General features: G+C 41.7%; 3 protein-coding genes across 3 annotated transcripts; 2 read left to right on the top strand and 1 right to left on the bottom strand.

Moving 5' to 3' along the window:
* Positions 1–2,215: 2,215 nt before the first annotated feature.
* Positions 2,216–5,899, top strand: zgc:122979 (uncharacterized protein LOC641576 homolog). The gene is made up of 4 exons (XM_058617496.1): positions 2,216–2,517; positions 3,075–3,333; positions 3,635–4,188; positions 4,974–5,899. Exons 1-4 carry the CDS (start codon positions 2,419–2,421, stop codon positions 5,205–5,207), a joined length of 1,146 nt encoding a protein of 381 aa, XP_058473479.1. The 5' UTR covers positions 2,216–2,418; the 3' UTR covers positions 5,208–5,899.
* A 1,279-nt stretch (positions 5,900–7,178) lies between these two features.
* Positions 7,179–10,885, top strand: hwa (huluwa). Its single transcript, XM_058618238.1, has 3 exons — positions 7,179–7,872; positions 8,703–8,907; positions 9,926–10,885. The coding sequence occupies exons 1-3, from the start codon at positions 7,282–7,284 to the stop codon at positions 10,090–10,092; spliced, it is 963 nt and encodes a 320-aa protein (XP_058474221.1). The 5' UTR covers positions 7,179–7,281; the 3' UTR covers positions 10,093–10,885.
* Position 10,886: 1 nt separating this feature from the next.
* atp5fa1 (ATP synthase F1 subunit alpha) lies at positions 10,887–15,630 on the bottom strand. Its single transcript, XM_058618237.1, has 11 exons — positions 15,483–15,630; positions 14,414–14,489; positions 14,077–14,246; positions 13,646–13,819; positions 13,171–13,337; positions 12,220–12,520; positions 11,890–12,114; positions 11,704–11,811; positions 11,471–11,615; positions 11,209–11,359; positions 10,887–11,117 (listed from the first exon to the last, which is right to left on the bottom strand). Exons 1-11 carry the CDS (start codon positions 15,540–15,542, stop codon positions 11,039–11,041), a joined length of 1,656 nt encoding a protein of 551 aa, XP_058474220.1. The 5' UTR covers positions 15,543–15,630; the 3' UTR covers positions 10,887–11,038.
* Between the last annotated feature and the right edge of the window lie 695 nt (positions 15,631–16,325).

Below are 16,325 nucleotides of genomic sequence, written 5' to 3'. Positions count from 1 at the left end.
TTTGGAAAGCCTGTTTATTTACTTTTAAATGGTGCCACATTTGAATTCAAAAAATGTTCTTCTGCCAGTGCCAAACATCTTATTCTGCTAATGACTGTTGTTTGGAGTCGTTGGATGATTGAAGTCTGAAGAAATACTGGCAATTTAACAATTTAGTCATGGAACAAATGTCCTCGCTTTTTGTGCTAAGTTTAGTTGTTCACTGTCTGCAGCCGCAACTGAGGCACAAGAGAACAGCAAACAACACCATCAGGACACCAGGTTGCATGTGAGCTGTCCGCCCTCTGACAACCTAACAATAAAAGTGTCTGTACAGTTTGGTACTTTAATTAGCCTTATTCTCCCTGAAAGTGACAGGCAGCTTTGTACTGCCAGTCTTTCTCAGAGACAGTGTGGCTGTGTGAAAAAAAACAGCACAAACACACAGTCACTCTGTTGCCGTGGGCAGCAGGAATGAACGAACACCACGGATGAGGCTGTACTGATTCACTCTGTTCTGTGCAGTCTGTGAATAGTATATGTAACAGCCGCTATCTGGCGCATGACGCTCCCAGCTCTCCATATTCAAACCAAATTTGTCAACTGGTTCCTGTAAGACGAAAGGAGAATCCCCAGGAAACTCCATCCCCCATTGGATGTATGAAGCATCATCAGGAGGAAACACTGCCATGTATGTCCACTCCCTGTGGCTCCGATTTCTATTTCCATGGCTGCAGTGCCGTGCTGCACAACTAGAATCTGTGATGTAATCCTGTAGTATGTGTAGAACATTCTCCACATAGAAATACCTGAGTCTTTATCAATGGGAGCAAATGTGCATTGGAACACATGAATGTATGTCACAGACATCGTGGCCTTCATGACGTAAAATATGTTTACAGTTTTGTTCTGGCTTGTTGAAGACTGGAAAAAATGAGATTTAGGGGTTCCTTTTTGAGGTTCCTTATGTTAAGTGGAGGGTTGACTGAGCAGAAAATAAAAATAGTATTAAGTGATTATAAGAGAATTAAATAATTTCAAATATTTTGTTGATGCATGATGTGTTTTGATAAATAAGCAAAATTACCGAATAGTCAAGCAACTATTACTTCAGGTAGGTCTATTAGATGGTAGGGTTGATTAATTTGGCCATTTGGAATTTTTAAATTAGCATTTACAAATTATCATTTAATGAATTTGCTCATTATTGTTATTTTCTCACAAATAAATCTTATGCATAGAGATGTTCCTAAGTGACTTAAACTGTATTTTTTCTATCCAAAGGTTTATTTGAGAAAGTCTAGTTGTTGTTTTTTTGATTAGCTGATTTTTACAACTTATTATAAAACTATCATTATTTTTAATATTATTTTTTTATCATTTTGAAAGGCAAAAAAAAAGGCATTATATTTGCTGTGTATGTAGACACATTTAAAAAGGTGGTCAATGGAAACATTTAACTCTGCTTTTAGAGAAATTACGAATATGTATTTTACAAGTGGTGGCTTTCATTTTCCATCGCTCACAGAAAAGCAGCAGTTGACTGAGTTGTTGTCCCATTTCAAATGTGTTGCATCTGTATTTGTGTCAGTCTTATGCACATATCTATTGATCTCACACAGTAATCAAATAAGTGCACATGCTACTTGGCTGCTAAAATAATATCATAAATACAGAGATGCCGGGGCAGGCAACCTTAGCTCAAGTCCACTTGACAAAAAGGGAGGACATAACTTCCTTGTCCTCACTGGTAGGTGAGGACACATATGTATAATTTGATTTTCCATTCAGTAGACCTATGCATGTTTTGTTCTAGTCGCTTTGCTGGTGCTCTTGATCCTGAACCATTTCCATGCATCATATTACTTTGCCACTTTGAATTTGCAAAATGAAACTAATATGAGACAGGTTGTATGAAAAGTTATTTGAGGACAGGCTCCATCAGGTGACTGTCTGGACTGGAGGGTTGTCTGAACAGCAGCTGCAGTCTTTTTTTTTCTGTGTCTGGTGGTTGTGGTCTCTTCTGTCTGTGCTGATATATAAAAAAAACAAAAACCCTGTACTGAGTCGTGACTGTCTGCTCGGCTCCTGTCCACAAGAACTCCGGAAGCAAGTCTACAGATGGAGAAGGAGGCTGCAACATCCGCACCATCATCGCCGGAGCACCAATGGCTCTGCGCCGTGCAAACTGAGGACACCGGCATTCCCTGTAGCGCGCGAGGAAATGGGCGGGCCCGGGGAAATCTCGTCCGCTGTGCGTGGGTGGCTGAGCGTGTAGTGAAGGAGCTGCCGCGGCGCCTATTTAACAGAGAGCCGGCGAGAGCTGAGGACAGAGGAACGCGGAGAGTTTTCAGCACCAGCGCCACTGGACAGCGACACAAAGCAAACCAAGCTTAACTCATCACTCAACACTAAAACTAACAAACAAAGATCAGCATCATGGTTCTCATCTGGACTCAGTTCGGCATGAAGCACAAAAATGTCAAGTGCAAAGTGCGAGTGATGCACAGAGGCGACAGCTCAGGATCATCCTCAGCGGTAAGTACATGTTTGAGGAAGTTTTTTGTGTTGCTTTTTTAAATGTTAGAAGCAGTGAAAGAATCGATTATTCTAATGCGATAGTTGTGTGATGGTGTTTCAGTTTCCTATGACTGAATATTATACACGTTCATTATCTTTTCTGTTGGTGTGGGCTCATTCACACCCGAGAACTCCTTGATTCTCGTTCAGCCAATCGCTGCGTAGAATCTCTGTCGTTGGGGGGAAACCTTTTCTCCTCACACGACTTTTCCCCCCCTTATCACGTTTGCGTCAGTGATGCATGTGCAGGCGCATAGCGGCACAGAGATGAGATGGTATTTTCCCATGACGTGTGTGTGTGTGTGTGTAAGAGAGAGGAGCATATCTCACTGCATATTATAGATGATGCACAGCACTTGGTGTAAAAGACATTCGGCCATTGTGTGCTGTAAACTGTGTGATGAATATTGATAAGCTGAGATGTCCATCCATGCATGGTTGCCAATATCCTCTGTGTAAAATGGTGCTTTTTTTTATGAATGGTAAAAATGCATTACTGCTCTTGTTTTCTACAGGAAAGCACCAAGTCTGAGCCGGACACACCGTGTCTGTCCATCAAACCCACAGGCAAGGACTTCTATAAAGTGCTGGGTGTCGCCCCCGAATCCAATGAAGACGAGATCAAGAAGGCCTACAGGAAGATGGCCCTCAAGTTCCACCCGGATAAGAACAGCGACGCCGACGCAGAGGACAAGTTCAAGGAGATCGCAGAAGCCTACGAGATCCTGACTGACCCCAAGAAGAGAAGCATATATGACCAGTTTGGAGAAGAAGGTGAGCGTCATTTTCATTGACACAGAATTATGTTAGAGGGTGACAGCCATCTGGGTATTTGCTGCAACACAGGTTGTTGCATAAATACTGACGTACACTGGGCTGATCATAATTAAAACCACTTTAACACATACAGCAGAGGCAGCTGTGGGGATGATTAATTATTCAGGCAGCAATAAACAAGGTTTCCAGAAAATAGCTGACGTTTAGTAAAGGCAGGAAAACAGCATCGGAATAATAATGAACCATTTGATAAATGTGCCGACGTTTAACTTAACCCCTGTGTTTTCTGTATTTATAGGCCTCAAGAATGGAATGTCACTGGCAGGCCAGGGCAGCGTTTTCCGCAACAGTTTCCACGGCGATTCCAATCAAAGCTTCTCCTCCTCCTTCCATGGATCGGACCACTTCGACATCTACTTTGGCAGTGACTTTGACAGCGAAGACGACCTCTTCAACCCTTTCAGGCGGTTCACTTACAGCCACGTGGGCGGGTCCGCCGGTTCTGAGGGCGGGCTGCGAAGAGGCGAGCGGCGCCTGCAGGGGGAGGCGGCGGTGCACGACCTGCTGGTGACTCTGGAGGACGTGATGCACGGCTGCACGAAGCAAGTGAAGATCGCCCGCAGCCGGCTCACCTCTGACGGCCGCAGCGTGCGATCTGAAGACAAGGTGCTGAACGTGGTGGTGAAGAAAGGCTGGAAAGCTGGGACCAAGATCACCTTCCCCAGGGAGGGCGACGAGACACCCAACAGCACACCTGCAGACATCACCTTCGTCCTCAGGGACGAGAAGCACCCGCAGTACAAGAGGCAGGGCTCCAACATCGTCTTCACAGCCAAGATCACCCTCAAAGAGGTGAGTCTGCTGCAGTCATATTGACACAGTTGTCGTTATCAACAACTTACATCAACTCAGCCTCCTCTCATCCTCATATATGTGTTTTCTCAAATATCAAGCAAAATTGATCTGAAAGGTGTGATAAATCTTATGTACAATCTCTTTGACAGTAGTCTGAGGGGAAAAAAACAGTTTTCTTTCACTGGGCATGTGCAGGGCCCACAGTGGGCTAACAGAACACCACAGTTACTTCATCAGCCCCATGTAGAGTGAGAGAGAGCAAAAGCTAAATTTAGCCTCAGCACTCACTGCCCCCACAAATCACACTGCAGCTCCTCTCCTCTCCTCTCCTCTCCTCTCCCTGAACAAGGCAGGCAGAGAGGCAGTGTTTTTTCTTTCTTTCTTTTTTGGCTCACTCCATCTCTGGCTCTCACTCTCACCAACCCACACACACAGATTAGCGGGGTAGCAGTCAGAGAGACTGACATTTCAAAGAGCTCCTCCATCATCCCGATGGCTCCTTTCAGTTCCTGAAGCACTTGACTCCCACGCACAGACAGTAAATAGCTGCCATTTTAACATCTGTAACACCCTCTGGTTGCGTAACAGTCAATCGTTATACCTTTGAATAGACAGATGCCCCATATCCGTTATGTAACTTCAGACTAAAGTTTAAATAGATTTTTTTTCTGTGTGTGTAGCCCACTTCATTTCAGTCATAACGAGGCCACTCAGGAATCATTGTGAAACTTGTTTTAAATATAACAGGTTTTAACTCGATTTTGTTCCCCTTTTGTGTCCAGGCTCTCTGCGGCTGCACAGTCAACGTGCCCACGCTCGACAAGCGGATGATGCCTCTGCCATGCAGCGATGTGATCAAACCCGGTGCTGTCCGGCGGCTGAGGGGCGAAGGTCTGCCCCTGCCCAAGAGCCCGTCCCAGCGGGGCGACCTGGTAGTGGAGTTCCAGGTGCTCTTCCCAGACAGGATCCCACCCCAGTCCCGCGAGATCATCAAACACAGCCTGGGGCAGTGCTAGCCTGGTGTTACTCAAACCACAGGGGTTGAGACACAGCTTCACCATGAGTGTATGTTGTTATCAATACACAGCCTTGCCTCAAGGTGCTAATTATCACAACCAACCACAAACCTCTTATTGTGTTTGGCGATGGCAAGCGGCGCCGAAGGGAGCTGTAGTTCAGCCGGGACTTTGTGACTTTCTGCAGGTGTAAGGCATGATGCCACATTAGCAGTGAGTTGAGAGATGTTCAGTGATGAATGGGGTCTTTGGTATCTGAGGGCGTCCACTGATTCAACAGCCTTTCTCTTGAATGAAAAGCTTATCTGTACTGTAATACTTGCAAACTTGTGGCAGGCTATCAGTATGTTATTCGAGTCTGTATAGACTTTATTAAAAATGGTAGAAAGAAATGTGAAGAAGAAGAAAAGTAACATCTTATCTTATCATAGTTATATGGTGTTCATATGACTGCTCTTTTGCATTGATTTCTTACAATAGCGAAAATGTACTTGTGTGCAAAGATCTACTTTGTGTACAAAAATACCAGAAACATTGTCTCTAAGAGAGATTCATCTGTCAAATGTTCTATTGACTTATAGGAAATGTTTGTATATATATATATATATATATATATTCTTCTGCTGTTAATGTATTAATACCTGAGAGACATGTTTGAGAGCATGGGAAAAAACAAATAAAAGCAAGAATTTGACTCCTGTTTGACACCTTTTCTTTTGTGTGTTTGCACAAGTCCACAACCAAATATTAGACATTGTGCTTTATATTTAAGTGGAGGTTTTAGAAAAGTCCAACACATTTTCTTGCCTCTTCCTGCATTCTATCTATTTTTATCTCATATTTTTGTCTTTCAAAATAAATGAAACAAGGCAATCAGAGGTGGCAGACTTCACCCCATTCACACAATAAGCCTCTAGCGGCCACAAACAGACAGTCAGACACACAGAGCCACTAAAAACAATACTTCACTCCCACTCCATGGGGACATCAAATCAAACAGACTTGACTACTGTAATGCACTTTTTTACTGGCCTCCCAAAGAAAACCACTGACAGACTTCAGCTCATCCAAAGCTCTGCTGCTCTATAATTAACCAGAACCAGGAAGAGAGAGCATACGAGTCCAGTCTTAGCTCCCTGTAACATTCAGGGTTGACTTTAAGCTCCATGGTCTAGGACCAAGCTACAACTTCTTTGTTAGCTATGTACTGCAAAGAACACTGCAAGCGTCCGCTGCTGGTTTATTGGAGGTTCCCCACAACAGTTGAACGAAAATTGGGGATGGCGCCTTTGTTACTTAAGCCCCTAAACTTTGGAACACACTGCTCTTAGATATCAGGGAAGCTAGAGCTCACTAGATATTTTTAAAAGAAGACTTAAAACTTGGTCAGCTGAGATTGGCACAGCACCCCCCGTGATCCTCTGGTGGAGGATAAAGCGGTAGATGATGGACGGATGGGTGGATTTAAAACTTGTCTTTTCACCCTAGCCTTCAACTAGCTCCTTTTTTGAGCTGCAACCCTTGTATAGAAAGGTGCTATACAAATAAAGCTTATTATTATTATCATCATCATTATTATTGTTGTTGTTGTTGTTATTATTAGTAGTATTATCAAATGACCATGGAATGTATGTACAAATCCAGAGCCTGTTAACTGCACCACTACTCTAAGAGGCAAGAGTCTGACTCTCTGCTGCCACCTGGAGGCGATCTGCTGCCATGACAACGCCAGACACCTGCAGATAATGAAACGCACCTGTTGATGTGCCATTTCTGAGGCTGCCAAGTGGATGCGCATAGTGGCTTCAGATCGAGCCTTTGCTCTCTGTGTCAGTCCATGATGAAGGCAGTGGTGATCAAAGACCACAGTCACATGTGGAGACTGTGTGTGTATGAGAAGCAGACTGGCATGTTGTTATTAGATATAAAACATAAAAATACATACTGTCAGACTCATCAGAGAAGTCCACATTGATTGACACGTCAGAGCAGCTGCGCATGCAGAGACAAGTCAGCGAAATCTCAGCTGAGATCAGCAATCTTCCTAAAATCAACCCATGTTCTGTGGAATGAAATGTCGCAAATCAACCCGAACACGCCATCAAGTGTGACAGAAGGTTACCCGGTGACGAATCTGACTTTAGTCGTGCTTCTGCTCATACCGTGCGTGGTCATCCTGCTCCTGCTCAACTGCCTCTTCCTGGGCTACAAGTTAATGATCCTGTCAAAGAGGCAGCAGCGGAAGCGCGAGGACACCGAGGAGATGCTTCTGCAATCCAACGTGCACAGACTCAGGACAGGCTCGGACCTGGCCTTTTCCCCGCTGCAGGACGGGAGGAGAGTGTATGTGTCAGTGTCAGAGCCTGTGCTGCCGCATCCTGTCACTTCCTCCAGGGCTTCATCCAGGGAGAGGGCCGGGCTGGACCACAGGACCCGGCTCCTCAGGCCCGACGGTGCCACCGGCTCCGGGTCTCTGAGGGCGCCGAGCACCATCCGGGCCACTTCCTCCGCAGCTGGTTTCAGCCCCAGACTTGACCTGCGCTCCGGCTCGCGGACGCACAGCGCCAGGAAAGGTGGCTGGTGCAGGAGCGCACCACTTCTACCACAGTCCAGCGACTCAGAGGCCGAAACCAGACTCAACCTGGCTCCACCAAACTCTCCCACGGTGAGAAATCAATAACCCAAATTTTAAATGACTTTACATATCTGTACTTTACTTTATATTGCTAGCAACTTTAACCATTACTCCACTAAATTTCCTAAATAATTTGTGTAACTACTTTTACTCATCAGAAGAAGAGTTGGAATTATGGTCTGTATTTATAAAGAGCTTTTCAAGTCTTGATGTGCTGCTTTACACTATAGTTTTGCCATTCACCCATTCACACATCTTTCATATATTCACATGCTGCAACATGGGGTTAAGTGTCTCGGTTGCTCAAGGACACATATAGACTATCAGAGCCAAGAATTGAACCCACAACCTTCCACTGATCTACCATAGCTCAATCATTACTCTTCACTTTAATACTTTTACATCCAAAACTTACAATTTATATCACAAGATTACTTTTGATACTTAAGTACAGTTAATCTCATACCTTTTACTAAAGTAAAATTCATCTTCTTCCAAAATAATTTTCTTTTACTCAAGTATCCCTTAAAGGTACTTTATACAAGTGTGAGTGATTTATGTTCTTGCATTAACCTTACACTTAATGGTTGGAGTAACATGGAATTCAGTATGTAAAGAGCAGGTTAAAGTTTTATTGCTACTACCTTTTAACTATTATCAGTGTATATGTGTATATATATATATATATATATATATATATATATGCAGGAAAATGATAAATCTTCTCCATTAGAGTGTCCATTTAGCATTTAGAGTGCTAAAAACTATTACCCAGGCAGGTAAAGTGATCATAATATGAATTTCCACTACAGTATAAAGCATGTATTCATCTTAATTCTTAATGTTTTTGTTAACTGCAGGAGACAGAACATGTGGGTTATATTTATCAGAGCAGGACTCATGCGATGCTGAAAGATGTGAACCCAGCTGCTGCAGCTGCTGCGGTGCATGTGTTTGACAGAGTCGAGATGGAGTGCGAGTACACCAACCTACCTTCAGAGACGTCCTGTCTGAACATGTCCGCAGTGGGGCCTGGACTCGACAGCGACTTCGGTGCAAGTGCAGGTACGATTCGGTCTCCTTCATCTGCCCTGGAATCAGTATGATTTTCAGTAGTTGTTAACAAAGTGGCCAAAACAAATCAACGTTGAGTAAAACACATGGCACAGGACAGAGAGGTTCAATGTAACTTGAAATATGAATGAAAGTTTTGCTGGTTTGATATTAAGTCATTGCTGCTTCAAAGCAGTCACTTGTAGATCTGAAATTTAAAGGCAATATACTGTCTGTAAAATACATTGAACAGCAACCTTTAGAGCTTAAAACATTCACCGTGTGTTCATGCATATCCACCTACACATACATATCTGTCCCATGTCTTTTATTTTTATAAACACTTTCTGGGTCATTGTCAGTAACAGACGGAGTGAAAGCAGAGCAATATGAAGTGACGAGAGAACACAGTACATGTCAAATATCCACCAATAAAGTGTACAGCTGAGAGTGTTAGCGAGATTTGGCTGAAGCTCCCTATTTGTCTTCCCTGTCTGGGAGAAAAGTATCATGCATGTCTGTCGCAGTATGGCGCCAACTTCCTCTCCACTTATATCAGTCTGTATTTTAACGCACCTCCACTGCAGACCATCAGTTTTCTTCTCCCATGGTCGAGACATTTTTGAGAAGGATAGTGGGGCTTTTTTAGGTTTAAAAACATTCAGACACTCATCAGCCAGTTGCTCTTTTTTGCATCCTCTGGGTTAGAGCGTGTTAATCTGTGTCGATGGTAGGTGGCGCAACAGACCAATACATCAAACCGAAAGTCTGCATACGACAAATTAAAATTTATTTGAGAATATACTGGCACCGAGTTTGTGGATTATCAGGAGAGTAGTGGTTGGAATTCTCACCATTTAACTGTCAATTAACTTCTATATATTCTATAGGCTGAATAGATTTAGTATTTTTTTTTCCTTTTATTGATTCTGTGGACTAACTCCTTGGTGACACTACAGGAAGGACAGGTTTTTACATATTTAACTGTACCAAAATTGTAAATAAAATGCAATATGTAATCTGTGTTCAGGTGTCTCCCTGCGGATCCTGTCAGCAGACAGCGACAGCCTGTCCAACGGTGTGATAGCTTCAGTTTTGGAGTGGGATTATTATGACCCTTGCTACGTCAAACAGAACAACGTACCCCGACATAAACACCACAGGCCTGCAGTGCATACTAAACAGTACTGGGTGTGAAACGAGAAGTGATTTTAAAGTTTATTTGTTTAATTTTATTTAAATAACTTATTTACTCATTTAAAACACATACATGTGATGTCATTTGATGTTATTTACGTGTCACTTTTGATCACAATGATTTTTCACTAGTTTGAATTGAGATTTTATGATGAAGTCACTCTGCCACTGAAGTTGATCGGTTACAAAATATTTACTATGAACGTTCACTTGCATTGTCAATCATGTGCTGCACACCCTTCACTTTTATGTTCACGTTAGTAACTGTCACTATGTAAAAACACTGTTTGACCAGTTCTGGATTTCATCAACTTTCACATCATAATTTATACTCACTGATATTGTTATTCACCAATAAAATTAATTTAATTACAGTGCCTAATTGTGTTTCATTTCAATGCGGTGTATGTTTCAGAATTATCTCCAAATTCAAAGTCAGAACAGAACATTAGACATTCAACAATATCTCTCTGCAGCAATACTATTAATTATTGTTTTTCTAATTCAGAGACCTCAATATTTCACTGAGAGTGACGCACAGTACTTTGGTTGGTGCCAGTGCTTCTTGGGTGTTTTTACATCAATGGACATGCATGCGGATAACTCAATTGTGAGGTAATGAGAGAATTATATCAGAAGAGACAGAAGAAAGTCTTTCAAGTTATAGAAAAGCAAAACATTCCCTTCCCACAGTGCCCTATTAAACAAAACCTGTGTGTGAAAAAATGTCCCATCGTGAAGATAGGGCACAAGTGTCCAAACAAACGTGTCCCAATCACCAAAAGAGGCATAAATCAGTTGGAATACTTTTATTCTCCATTGGTAGTTATCTGTACATTAAAGATCAAGTGCTGCTTGAATTTTTTTCATTCCTCAAGTTCATAGAAACTACAACTGACACTGCAGTATGCAAACATGAAAACAACCAGACTAAAAAGCCTCACTTTTACTCAAAGCTGGAGAGGAAATTCAACACAATCTGCTTGAGTTTGGCATCAGAGTCTTCAGAGATTTGGCCATCAGCCCTGTAATAAGGAACACATTGATAAGATTATAAAATTACAATGAGAAGAACAACAAACACACATGCTGCCTTGTCGAGGCTCTTGAACTTACCTAATAGCTGCCAGCAGGTCTTGTTGCTGGCTCAGGACGTGTTGCAGGAACGCCTTCTCGAACCTGGTGATCTTACTCGGCTCCATTTTGTCCAGGTGTCCCCTCACACCAGCATAAATAACAGTCACCTGTTCCTCAATAGCCATGGGACCTGAAGACAGTAGCATAGAGTTACAAGGGGTTTATTTTTTAATAAAACAAATAAAACAAACGACATCTACATTCTCAATATTCAGCCCTGAAATGAACAGTGAATACTCACAGTACTGCCCCTGTTTCAGCAGCTCAGTCAGACGGACACCACGGTTCAGCAGCTGCTGAGTGGCAGCGTCCAAGTCAGAACCAAACTGAGCGAAGGCGGCCACTTCACGGTACTGCGCCAGCTCCAGCTTCATGGTGCCAGCCACCTGATGATGGACAGAAATCAATGAGTCAGAATGAAAGATATTGATTGTGACGTCAGCTGGAACACGGGTGACTATGAGTGAGTCTAACCTGCTTCATAGCCCTGGTCTGGGCAGCAGAGCCGACACGGGACACCGACAGACCCACATTGATGGCTGGACGGATACCCTTGTAGAACAGCTCAGTCTCCAAGAAGATCTGCAAGAGAAAATGTCACTTACATATTTTTTGCCATCTTTCGTTCATGATGAAGTACCACTCAGTTTAAAATCTAACCTGTCCATCTGTGATGGAGATGACATTAGTTGGAATGTAGGCCGACACGTCTCCGGCCTGTGTCTCGATAACAGGGAGGGCTGTGAGGGAGCCGCCGCCAAAGTTGTCATTCATCTTAGCAGCTCTCTCCAACAGACGGGAATGCAAATAGAAGACATCACCTGGATAGGCCTCACGACCAGGGGGACGACGAAGCAGCAGGGACATTTGACGGTAGGCAACGGCCTGCAGAAAACAAAGTTGGAGTGAATGCCATTGTGTTACCAAATTGTAATTAAAATATTTTACTACAGCTATTTTAATGGGTTCCAAATTTCCTTTAACAATCACCTGCTTGGACAGATCATCATAGATGATCAGTGCGTGTTTGCCGTTGTCTCTGAAGTATTCTCCCATGGAGCAGCCGGAGTAGGGAGCCAGGTACTGCAGTGGAGCGGCATCAGATGCAGTAGCAGACACCACAATGGTGTACTTCATGGCATCTGCGTCAGTGAGCCTCTTCACCAGCTGAGCCACTGTGGATCTCTTCTGTCCAATAGCAACATAGATACAGTACAGCTTCTTCTTCTCATCAGTTCCTTCGTTGAAGCGCTTCTGGTTGATGATTGTATCAATGGCAATGGCAGTTTTGCTGCAACATAAATGTAAAGACTTAGCACTGTAGATAAGCAACAAACAGATCCATGTTGTGCATGGTGCTTAAGGGCAAAATATTGTCATTTTAAATTCTCAGACGGTAGTCAGAGCCTTTTTTAAATGAAAAACAATCTTTTATTTTGTTTTCATGCCTCTAGATATTTAAAGACAATATCTTTTTGCCAATAAAAAAGATCTACAACACCTTAATTGGAATTGACAATAAAATGCCCTCTCAACAAGCAGATGTAGCAAGTGTGACCTTAAGATTCACTCTCACATAAAAGTGACTAAAGCAAAAAAATAAAAAAAAACAAAAGATAATCTGTGCACTGTATATTCATGTCAATACTTAAAATGCATTTACACTTATGAACTGATAAAAGAATAAACGACCAGAAATAAGCGAAATTAGGACTAAACACTGCCTACACTGTAGAGCTGCAACTAACGATTATTTTCATAATCGATTAATCTGCCGATTGTTTTCTCGATTAATCATTCATATATATATATATATATATATATATATATATATATATATATATATATATATATATATATATATATAGTCCAGAATTAGTACAAGCAATTTAACTCCTGGTGCATAATTTCAAGTATTCATTTTGAGCAGAATCCTCTTACCCAGTCTGCCTGTCTCCAATGATGAGCTCACGCTGCCCACGACCAATGGGGACCAAACTGTCCACGGCTTTGATGCCAGTCTGCATGGGCTCCCTCACAGAGATACGGGGGATGATACCGGGGGCCTTCAGACCCACACGTCTGCGAGTATCGGAGCCAAGAGGACCCTGCAAAGATCACGAAAGAGAGATTTACCAGCTTTAGATACGTGGCTGATTAAATGAGCTGAAAGTATCTGATAATGAACATTTCTCAAGCAGAAATTTCAACTGTACTGTTATTCTTTGTGTGAAAATGTGACAGTAGATTGGCGGAAAAAGTAACTTGAAGATATCATCATTAAAGCTGGAACTCTTAAATTTCAGACATTTCGGGACAAATAATTAACTGATAAACTGAATATGAATTTAGCAGAATAATTTAATAACAAAAAAACTCAAATATAACCGGGATTTAAATTTCATTTTGTAATTACCTTTCCATCAATGGCATTTCCCAGAGCATCAACAACACGGCCAAGCAGCTCCACACCAACAGGAACATCTACAATGGCACCTGTTCGCTTGACAATGTCACCCTCCTTGATCAGCTTGTCGTTTCCGAACACCACAACACCAACATTGTCGGGCTCCAAGTTCAAAGACATGCCCTAGTCCAGAGAAGAAACAACCGTTACTCCCACCCTTCTATTTATTTACACTGCAAAATTCCTGAGATATTAATGGTGTCAGTAAAAAAGGTGCAACTCTTTTAAAAAATTGCATTTCAGCATGTATAAACAATGAAATGTATTGATGACTATCACAAAGCAGTAGCAATGTAGTACATACAACTATCACTTCCAAATTCCTGTTTACTACAAAGCAGGTTTAACATAAAACAGTAAGTGGTCTAATAGAGTCTTACCTTCAGACCAGAGGAGAACTCCACCATCTCCTCAGCCTGTACATTCCTAAGACCATACACTCTGGCAATACCATCACCGATGGACAGCACACGACCAGTCTCTTCCAAATCAGCACTGGTATCAGCTCCCATGATCTTCTCCTCCAGAATGGATGATACCTCGGCCGTGCCTTAAATGTATATTATGTGTTAACCGAGTAAACTTGTGCAAAAAAAGTAATTAAATGATACAGACAAGTCCTCACATTTATATTTTGGAAAACTTGTTGGAGAATAATGTTTGCAATTCATGCATTTCCTTTAGCAATAGTCCAATATGAGCTACGGAAATACTGACCTATTTTCTGCAGCCATGGACGGCTGGTGTGTAGATTCCTGACTCCTACACATGCTGCTGCGACATTCTTTGATACCTTTAAGAGAATGGTAAGTAGCAAAGGAATATATTTTTTACAGTGAAAATAAATGGATCATTTGTTAGTACAGCTGCAACTTAGAATTATTTTCAGAATCGATTAATCATTTGGTTATTTTCCCGATTGATCGAGAATCAGTGTTTCCCAAATCTGAAAAATAACAATGTTCTCAAATGTCTTGTTTTGTCCACGAACCATTATTTTTCAGTTTCAATGATTTCTTTGTTATATGGAGCAAAGAATCCTGAAAATGTTCACATTTAAGAAGCTGAAATTTCAGAGAGCTTGTATTAACCTCTAAAACTGAAAAATCGATTATCAAAATACTTGAAGATTAATTCAGAAATAAACGGATAATTGATTAATCGTTGCAGCCTTATTTGTGAGTTACCTGCTTCCAATTCATATAGTTTAGTTAATTCACCCGATCAAAGTAAATGCAACGCTAATCGGGTTTCTAGGTTGCAATTGCATTTCCTGTTCTAACCGAAAACTATAATCAAAGAGTCATAAACAATTTATTTTTGTAACTTACTTGTCTGATTAAAAGACTTAAGGACAGCAAAAACGGGAGTTTTCAAATGTGTAAAAACAATTCAAATCATTATGTCCGGATTTCAACAAAGTGAAATGATAAACATGCATTTTATAATACAAAACATTACCAGAGCTTAGCCTGACGTAGTAAAAGCCATTATCTGGACTGAGACCAATCTGACCTTCAACACTGCATTTCCGTCATATCTTTTAATAATGCATAAAAGGATGTTGACTAATTGTATTGTTTGGTCACCATTCATAAAGTACAACGTTATCTTAAGGGTGGTTTGTTGTTGCTGTCTGTCATTAACAAACGTGAACAGTTGGGAACTAGCACTGTGAAGGGCCCGGTGTCCTCCAACAGCACAACGGCTTTCCGCGCGCATTTTACGACATTTTCTACACGAAATATCCACAAAAAACACATATAATTAAATTAGAGATGCTTACAAATCCAGCCCGTCTAGGCAAGGTGCGGGCAAGAGCCGCTGCGACGCGAACTGACAGCATGTCTGTGTCCTACGATGTCAATCCTGCTCCAAAGCGGAGAGAGAAGGACGGCGGACACGGAAGCAGATTTGTAGAAAGGTCACCGTTGCCCGGAAGTACTTCGAAATAAAATGCACATTTTCTGTTTTTTTCTCCACCATTTCTTTTCCTTTCTACTCTTTTTTTGTACTGGTCGGTAATAAAATATTTTTTGAGCGGACGCCTCCTGTTTTTTCATCAGTTTGTTGCTGTATACCTATATTTAATAACAATTTCAGAATCACATATTTCATTAGAATAATGTTATTAAATTGCAAAAAAAAGGGTCAATTTAAGAAGTAAATATATTCTTTATATATTATATAATTTATATTCTATATATTTAATTACCAACAAGACCATGACATAATGGACAATTAAAAGAAAATGCCAGATCACACAACAGACATGTCCTTATTTCCTCTTGAATTGATTGGAAGCATCAGATTTCTAATGCCAGAGGCAAGATACCACTCATCTGATAGACCAACTCTTGAGACCTGCTCATGTTACAGCAGATTGGGGTACACATGCTCAATAAGGTTGTATGTTCTTTTTATGGTCATGTTAGTTTCATAAAATTCAAACTTACAAATCACCCTTTTAAACTGATTAAAGTAACCCCTGAAACCGTAATTCTGGATATCCAGAGGTTGAAATAGCCTGCCCTGCAGTACTTTGTCACCCTGTAGTACCAATGTTCCACCACAGCAGGCGCTCAGCCACGGACAACGGGCCGGAAATGGCGCATGTAGCTTTGTGAAC

Source organism: Solea solea, chromosome 19 (genome assembly GCF_958295425.1).
Source record: "Solea solea chromosome 19, fSolSol10.1, whole genome shotgun sequence".
Taxonomy (NCBI): Eukaryota; Metazoa; Chordata; class Actinopteri; order Pleuronectiformes; family Soleidae; genus Solea; species Solea solea.
This window is presented reverse-complemented; position numbering and strand designations above follow the sequence as displayed.